General features: G+C 50.7%; 1 protein-coding gene across 1 annotated transcript; it reads left to right on the forward strand.

The window, feature by feature from the left end:
- Nucleotides 1-457: 457 nt before the first annotated feature.
- Nucleotides 458-3,878, forward strand: LOC105708962 (patr class I histocompatibility antigen, CH28 alpha chain-like). Its single transcript, XM_064380651.1, has 7 exons — nt 458-536; nt 667-968; nt 1,187-1,460; nt 2,084-2,359; nt 2,501-2,617; nt 3,060-3,092; nt 3,458-3,878. The coding sequence occupies exons 1-7, from the start codon at nt 464-466 to the stop codon at nt 3,460-3,462; spliced, it is 1,080 nt and encodes a 359-aa protein (XP_064236721.1). The 5' UTR covers nt 458-463; the 3' UTR covers nt 3,463-3,878.
- The last annotated feature ends 4,977 nt before the right edge of the window (nt 3,879-8,855 follow it).

Raw genomic sequence — 8,855 nt, forward strand, 5'->3', positions numbered from 1 at the left:
TTCTCCCAAAAGAGTCCAGAGGAGTCCAGCTATAGAGTGGGAGGCAGAAAGTTCAGTCCAGGGACGGGGATTCCGGGATGAAAAGTGAAGGGAGAGAGACTGGGTTCCTTACGAAGGGTTTCTCCCTGGTTTCTCAGCCTCTGGGCTAAGGCTTAGGGCGACCCTGAGACACACCCTGCACAGGAGGAGGAGGTTCAGGGTGAGTCCCAGCGCCCCAGGTGTGGCTCTCAATGGTTCAGATCTGGGGTGGGGAGGCTCAGCATTTGGGGATTCCCCATCTCCAAAGAGTTTCTCTTTTCCCCAACTTGTGTAGGATCCTTCTTCCAGGATACTCACGACGCGGACCCAGTTCTCATTTCCATTGGGTGTCGGGTTTCTAGAGAAGCCAATCAGCGTCACTGCGGTCCTTGTTCTAAAGTCCCCAGTCACTCACCCGGACTCAGAGTCTCCCCAGACGCCGAGGATGGCGGTCATGGCGCCCCGAACCCTCCTCCTGCTGCTCTCGGGGGCCCTGGCCTTGACCCAGACCTGCGCGGGTGAGTGCGGGGTCGGGAGGGAAACGGCCTCTGAGAGGAGGAGCGAGGGACCTGCCAGGCTGGGGCGCAGGACCCGGGGAGCCGCGCCGGGAGGAGGGTCGGGCGGGTCTCAGCCCCTCCTCGCCCCCAGGCTCCCACTCTTTGAGGTATTTGAGCACCGCTGTGTCCTGGCCTGGCCGCGGGGAGCCCCGATACAGGTACATCGCTGTGGGCTACGTGGACGACACGCAGTTCGTGCGGTTCGACAGCAACGCCCCAAGTCCGAGGATGGAGCCGCGGGCGCCCTGGGTGGAGCAGGAGAGGCCGGAGTATTGGGACCGGGACACATGGGCCGCCAAGGCCAACGCACAGACTGACCAAGTGAAACTGCGGAACCTGCGCGGCTACTACAACCAGAGCGAGGTCGGTGAGCGACTCCGGCTGGGGGAAGAGGTCACGACCCCTCCTCATTCCCTACGGAAGGCCTGGGTCTCCCCGAGTCTCCCGTCTGAGATCCACCCTGAGACTAGGGGACCTGCCCAGATTCTCCACCCGGGAGAGCCCCAGGCATCTTTACCCGGTTTCATTTCAGTTTAGGTCAAAATCCCCAAGGGTTAGTCGAGGCGTGGGCGGGACTCGGTGGGCGAGGCTGACCGCGGGGGCGGGGCCAGGGTCTCACGCTCCAGGGAATGTTTGGCTGCGATGTGGGACCCGATGGACACTTCCTCCGCGGGTATCACCAGCACGCCTACGACGGCAAGGATTACATCTCCCTGAATGAGGACCTGCGCTCCTGGACCGCGGCGGACTCTGTGGCTCAGATCACCCAGCGCAAGTGGGAGGCACAGAAATATGCAGAGGAATTCAGCACCTACCTGAAGGGCGAGTGCGTGGAGCGGCTCCACAGATACCTGGAGAACGGGAAGGAGACGCTGCAGCGCCCGGGTACCAGAGGCCACGGGGCTCCTTCACCCTCTACTGTAGATCTCCCGGGCTGGCTTCGCACAAATAGGGGAGGAAAAAGGGACCAATGCTATAATATCGCCCTCCCGCTGGTCCTGTGTGGCAAGAATCTTCCTGGCTTTCCATCTCCTGTAGATCTCCTGGGTTGGCTTCCCTCCAGGAGGGGAGGAAAATGGGACCAAGTGGGAAGAATCCTCCGGGTTCCCGGATTCTGTATCAGAGAGTGACTCTGAGTATCCGCTCTGCTCGCTGGGACAGTTAAGGGATGAAGTATTTGAGGGAATGGAAGGGAAGATAGTCCCTGGAATACTGATCAGCGGTCCCCTTTGACCCCTGCCACATCCTTGGGCCCCGTGACTTTTGCTCTCAGGCCTTCTTCTCTGCCTCACACACAATGTGTGTGGTGCTCTGATTCCAGCTCTTCTAAGTACCTCGGCCTCTACTTAGGCCAGGGCCAGAAGTCCCTATTCCCCCTCAGAGACTCGAACTTTGCAAGGAATAAGAGATTATCCCAGGTATCCTGTCCATTCTTAGGATGGTCACATGAGCACTGCTGGGTGTGCCATGAGGAGTGCAAAGTGTCTGAATTTTCTGCCTCTTCTCAGATCCTCCAAAGGCACACGTTGCCCACCACCCCATCGCTGACAATGAGGCCACCCTGAGGTGCTGGGCCCTGGGCTTCTACCCTGCGGAGATCACACTGACCTGGCAGCGGGATGGGGAGGACCAGACCCAGGACATGGAACTTGTGGAGACCAGGCCTGCAGGGGATGGAACCTTCCAGAAGTGGGCGGCTGTGGTGGTGCTTTCTGGGGAGAAGCAGCGATACACGTGCCATGTGCAGCACGAGGGGCTGCCAGAGCCTCTCACCCTGAGATGGGGTAAGGAGTGAGATGCAGTAAAGGGGAGGATGAGAGGTCATGTTTTTCTCAGGAAAAATCAGGAGCCCTTCTGGAGCCCTTCGGCAGGGTCAGGGCTGAGGCTTGAGGATCAGGGCCCCTCACATTTCCCTCCTTTCTTAGCGTCTTCTTCCCAGCCCACCGTCCCCCTTGTGGGCATTGTTGCTGGCCTCGTTGTCCTTGGAGCTGTGGTCACTGGAGCTGTGGTCGCTGCTGTGATGTGGAGGAAGAAGATCTCAGGTAGGGAAGGAGTGAGGAGTGGGCTCTGAGTTTCCTTGTCCTAGTGGGGGTTTTGAGCCCTAGGTAGAAGTGTGCCTTGTCTCCTTACTGGGAAGCACCATCCACACATATGGGCCTACCCAGCCTGCTACCCTGTGTGACAGCACTTACTCGTTTGTAAAACGAAAATGAATGACAGATTCTTCACTTTGAAGACTGTGGTGGTGGGGACCTGATTGCCAACAGTCACAAATCACAGGGGAAGGTCCCTGCTGAGGACAGACCTTAGGAGGACAGTTGGTCCAGGACACACACCTGCTTTCTTCTTATTTTCTGATCCTTCCCTGGATCTGCAGTTATACATTTCTGGAAACTTCCCTGGGATCTAAGACTAAGGGGTTGCTCTAGGGCCTTATGGCCCTGCCTCCTTTCTGGCCTCTCACAGGACATTTTCTTCCCACAGATAGAAACAGAGAGAGCTGCTCTCAGGCTGCAAGTAAGTATGAAGGGGTCTGAACCCTGAGATCATTGGGATATTGTGGTTGGGAGCCCAAGGGGAAGCTGTCCCAGCCCACAGTTCCTCCTCTAGCTGCGTCTCCTGTGGGCTCTGACCAGGTCCTGTTTGTGTTCTACCCCAGTCATTGACACTGCCCAGGGCTTTGGTGTGTCTCTCATAACTTATAAAGGTGACACTTGGGGGCAGGGGCCCTGATGTAAGTGGGGTATTGTGGGGAACAGAGGGAATGCGAGTGTGCTATGCGGGTTCTTTGACTTGGATGTCCTGAGTATGCGATGGGCAGTTCAGAGTGTTGCCTCTCACTGTGACTAATATGAATTTGTTCATGAATATTTTCTCTATAGTGTGAGGTAGCCGCCTTGTGTGGGACTGAGAAGCAAGATTTGTTCACGCCTACCTTTTGTGACTTTGAGTACCCTGAATTCCCTTTCTGCAAAGGTGTCCAAATGTGTCTTCATCCCTGTTAGTATAATGTGAGAAGGTGGGGACCAGTCCACCCCCATGTCCTCCATGACCCCCTGCCCCGCACGGCCCCATGTTGTTTCTACCCAATGATCTTTCCTGTTCCAGAGACATGGGACTTGGATGTCTTTATCTCTGTTCAAACTTCATGGTGTATTGAGCTGCAACTTCCTGCTTCCCTATTAAAATTAGAATCTGAGTATAAATTTACTTCTTCAAATTCTTGCCATGGGAGGTTGATGAGTTAATTAAAGGAAGAGATTACTAAAATTTAAGAGACGAAATAAATGGAAGACCTGAGAACCTTCCAGAGTCTATGTGTTTCTTCTACTGATCTGTTGCGGGGGATGAGCGTAGATGGTGCTGCGGCTGGTGGGAGCTCAGGCCACTGTGGGTTTTATGTGATCACTGCTCGGCTGGGTCATCTTTGCTGCTTCAATGGCCTTGGTCCTTCAGTAGAAACTTGTCCCATCAGGATCTGTGATCACAGGGACTCAAATGTCATTTAGGGCAGTCCCTGCACACAGAAGTCCTTGTGGTATCAAAAGACTGAGTTTTCAGACCTGTCCAGTGCTTGCCCTCCTTCTAGGGCTCTTCCTGGATTGTATTTTCCATCTTTTCACCAGCCTTCTTACAGGAACCAGATTCTGAAATTTGCAGAGCAGAGGGGACCCAAAGTTTCTCATTGTAGGTAACTTTCTGTTGGAACTCCTTCTGCTCTCTCTCCTACTCTTCTTCCTGCCCTGAGTTGTAGTAATCCTAGTGTGGGCTCCAGTCCAAACCCATGGATTTGTAAAACAGTCTAATTTAGATTTATATGCAGTTGGAAAACTGGACTCATAATCGTAGGATTATGTTTCCTGAAGAGAGACATATGATTGTGTGCTGCTGTGTGCAGGAGGGTTGGTGTGGGAGGAGGGATGAGAGGAGGGGGGACACACAAGCAGCACTGGTGACAAAAACGCTGGTGGCACTGATGTCGGCCTGAGAGGATGTTGTGCTGTAGCTGCCACAAAACAGCATTTGGCCTGAGGCTGCATTAATAAAGATATTGCTTTTCAAATAGGGAGGTTCTCTATGGTCATCATTCATTGAACTGACATTTGTTGTCTGCTAAGTAAATGACTGTTTTTGCATTTGGAAAATATCCTTAAAGTAAAAACAGAGAAATTTCTGGCCTTGTGGTGCATATGTTCTAGGGAGAAGAGGCAGACGTAAGACACACTATGAGCAGAGTAAGGAAGGACAAGCTCGTGTTAGAAGGTGGCAAGTGCTGTGGGGGGTGATCCAGAGTGTGGGCTGTGGGGACAGGGAGGTGGCTGTTGTACTATGTGGTCAGTTTGGGCCTTCTTTCAAATGTGACCTTCAAAGAAAGATTTTTTTTCACAGTTGGCAGAGCTAATTATGGCTTTATTTTGGAAACACACACACACACAGAGACACACACACACAGACACACAAACAGACACACACACACAGTTATTGTAGCTGAAGGCATGTGCAAGTGGGGTTCCCCAGGCAATGAACTCCCCCCACACAGGTGGGCTGAGAGCTAGGACTGAGCCTCAGGTGGGTCTCCTGTTCTCTATGCTCCCCTGCACGGTGGCCTCCCCCACAGGATCTGGGGCAGTCACAGGAAGGGGTAGATTGAGAGAGGCTGTCGTGGCAGTTTACTTGGGTAGCACATTTGAGGATTTGGACAGCAGCTTTTTACCATGGGTCTTAATGGTTTTAATTTTCCTCATAACCATGGCCCTGGAGGTGCTGGTGCAGCTGAAGGATCTGATGCAGGCTCTCAGCCTCAGCCTGGCTGCGGTTGGCGATCTCCTCTTACTGGCCCTTAACCTCAGTGATGATGCTGTCCATGTCCAGGGAGCAGATATTTTCCATGGACAGCATCACAGATGTGTCAGATCAGGGACTGCAGCTCCTGGATCTCCTGTTCACACAGCTGCTGGAGGAAGTTGATCTCATCCGTCAGCTCTTCCAGGTGAGACTCCAGCTCTACCTTGTTCATGTAAGCTACATCCACAGTCTTCTTGATGAGGACAAATTCATTCCTCAACTTTGTATGATTGTTGATCTCGTCCTCGTATTTGTTCTTGAAGTCTCCCACCAGCCCCTGTGTGTTGCCAAACTCCACCTCCAGCTTTAGCTTTTCCTGGCCCAGAGTGTCCAGCTGCTGCTGAAGGTTGATGTGGCTCTCGATCATGCGGTCCATGTTCCTCTGAGCCATCTTCTGCTGCTTTACGAGGCTCCACTTGGTCTCCATCATCTTGTTCTACTGCTCCAGGAACTGTACCTTGTTGATAAAAGAGGAAAATTTGTTGTTGAGGGTCTTGATCTGGTCCTTCTCCTGTGTGCATTTGGCCTGGGTGTTGGGGTTCACCTCCAGCTTAAGGGGGCTCAGCAGGCTCTGGTTAAACATGATGGCTGTGATGCCCTACATTCCACAAGCCCTGCCACAGCCTCCACCCAGACCTTTGCTGTGCCCAAGCCAACCCCAAAGCTGCTGCCACCGCTGCCCACTTAGGAGAAGCTCGAGGAGCTGATGTGGGCACCAGGCCCATTCAAGTAGCAGCAGCTGCTGAAGGCCTGGGGGCCAGAGTAGAATACCTTGTAGTACTTCTGGGTCACCCTGATGGACATGGTGGGGAAAGTGTGCTGAGCCAGGCAGAGATGCAAGAAGGAGCAGAGAAGCTGCTTCTAGGTCTTGAAGAAAGATTTGAAGGACATGAGGGATATCTATGAGGATTTCTAGGAAAGTTCTTTCCAGGCAGGGAGGCTCCTGTGCAAATGCACTAGGGCAGGAAGGTGTCTGTGTTCTGGGAAGTGGTAAGAGGCCAGAAGGGCTGGACAGAGTAACTGAGATGAGTTCTGAGGTGTGGCCAGGACAGACAGGCCTGGAGGGTGTAGGCAGGGTTTTCTCTTTCACTCTGAATGATATGGGGTGTTAGGGTACAGTTTAGAAAAGTGGGACATGGTAGGACATATTCTTTAAAAGCTTCTCTCTGGCTGCTCTACTGAGAACAGAATTGAGAGGTGGTGACAAGCGAGGCAGTAGAGAAAGCAATGGGAAAGCTATGTAGCATTTCAGGACAGAGATATCAGTTACCTTGACCTGGGTGTCAGCAGTGGAAATAATGAGAAGTGATGGGATTGTGGCTGCATCATAGCATTTGCTAACAAATTGTATCTGTGATCTGAGAAAGAAGAATCAAGGGCACCCACAGTGTTGGACTGAGTGAGTAGAAGGGTGGAGCTGCTGTCAGTGGAGACGGGGAGACTCTGGCAGGAGCACACAGAGGAGAGGGCATCGCAGGCATTCAGTGGAGGAGACATCTACGAGGAGTGCAGGTGAGGGGCCCGGATGCCTCTGCAGCTACAGCTTCACCATCCAGTTACTCTCTGGCTTCCACCCCACTGTCCCCTAGTGTCTCAGGTGTCTCAGAACCAGAGCACCAATTCTCTCCTGGGCTATTTACACAGGTGTGTGAAAGGGAAGTTACAGTTTCCAATTGGTTACAATAAGTTACAGATTAATATTGTTCTTTCTCGGATGATTAAGGGAATGATAAGACAATAGGTAATTAGAACACTTACGAAGGGTAAAATAGTGAAAAGATTTTGATTAGTTTAAAAAAGGCAAGAAAAGAAAAATAATGGAGCAAAAAAGAGGCAATGTTAGAAAACAGCAAATGACAAGGTGAACTTAAATCCAACCAGGGCAGCAATGACATTAAACATAATGGACTCAAATACCCCAATTACAAGGCAAATAATGCAGAGGGGCAAAAATAAATAAATAAATAAATAAACAACCATAGACTGTTTAAAAAAAGACATACTATTGGTAGAAGATACAGAAAAGTTGAAAGTAAAAGGATAGAAAAGAAATACCAGACAAACATTCATGAAAAACTGCATGGAGACACCATTTAGAAAAATTACAGGACAGTATCCTGAGACAAACAATACATGCAGACACCTTACAACATCTGTTTTCTTTTTTTCAGAGACAGGGTCTTGCTTTGTTGCCCAGGCTGAAATGCAATGGTGATCATAGCTGAGCTGACTGTAACTTCAAACTCCTGGGCTCAAGCATTTCTCCTGCCTCAGTCTCCCAAATGGCTAGGACTATAGGCACACACCTCCACTCCTGGCTATAAGGTCCTTAATATAGTTTCCTATTTGCTGTGGTTTGATCCATGAACCAATATCATACCATGTATTTGACTTACATAAGTACACAACAAATATTAGATGAATAAGGAAATAAACCACCCAGTGATTCACGCCACAACCACAATTATATTTTACAAATGAAAAGCAATATCCTAGAAAAGTAACATAAAATAAATTGAATTACGTCATCCAGAGCAGAATCAGGAACACGCACTCCATTCCCTGTACTCAAGGAATCAGAGCTCCACTGGGGTAGTAGCAGTTATCATACAAGTTAGATATGCTAATTACTAGAATTAGAATGGACAAATTTCAAAATATACTAAAGAAAGGGTGTGGAAGGATTGACTGAATGCAAAGATAAAGGAAGAAAATTGATTTATTTAAAAGATAGATACAATCTTTAAAGAAAAAATATTTTTTAAAAAAGAGAGGCCTTATTTGGACCAAAGCAGAGATGTGCTCAAGTGTCAGGTGGGAAAATGCCTAAATGCAGCTCCCAGATCAAAAGGAGACCCCAAAAAGCTTGGGGCATTTTCGGTTGTCACGTGGGGATTGGCAGGAGGGAGTCAGATGGGTGCTTCTGGCAAACCTCCCACAATGCCCAGGACAGCGCCCTCCACAAGGAATTCTCTGGCCCAAACTGTCAATAGGGCTGCTGTAGAGAAACCCGCCCTGGAGGTAAGTGCAGGAATGTCCTCACCATTTCACAGTTGAAGAAACTGAGGCACCAGGAGGGAAAGCGCCAGCGAGATCAAGGCCGCAGGTTGAATCCAGGTCACCTGGCTGCAGCGTCCAGGCTCCCCCGTTAAGTCAAGGACCCGCGAGCTGACCAGAAACAATCCCAACTGCGAAGTGCCTACATGGCCTGTTGGCGCCACCTGGTGTTGGCACTGGGCCTGAGGCTTCCCGAGGCTGGCTGGGAGGGGGCGGGTTCGGCGGGGAAAGAAAAATCAGGTTTGGGTGGGAAATCTTTGTATCCTCTTAGGGATAATCCTTCCTCAGGCTCTACAGATTTCAAGCCATGATTTCGCTTAGGAAAAAAAAAAAGGAAAGAAGAAACGACAATGATTCTCCCATCTCGCTTTTCCCAGC

This window comes from Aotus nancymaae, unplaced genomic scaffold (assembly GCF_030222135.1).
Source record: "Aotus nancymaae isolate 86718 unplaced genomic scaffold, 86718_ANA_hifiasm-v0.15.2.pri h1tg000027l, whole genome shotgun sequence".
In the NCBI taxonomy this organism is placed as follows: domain Eukaryota; kingdom Metazoa; phylum Chordata; class Mammalia; order Primates; family Aotidae; genus Aotus; species Aotus nancymaae.

Coding starts and splice junctions, on each gene's coding strand:
- LOC105708962 (XM_064380651.1), top strand. CDS start 464: ATGGCGGTCATGGCGCCCCGAACCCTCCTCCTGCTGCTCTCGGGGGCC. Junction 537..666: donor CTTGACCCAGACCTGCGCGG/GTGAGTGCGGGG, acceptor CCTCGCCCCCAG/GCTCCCACTCTTTGAGGTAT. Junction 1,461..2,083: donor GGAGACGCTGCAGCGCCCGG/GTACCAGAGGCC, acceptor GCCTCTTCTCAG/ATCCTCCAAAGGCACACGTT.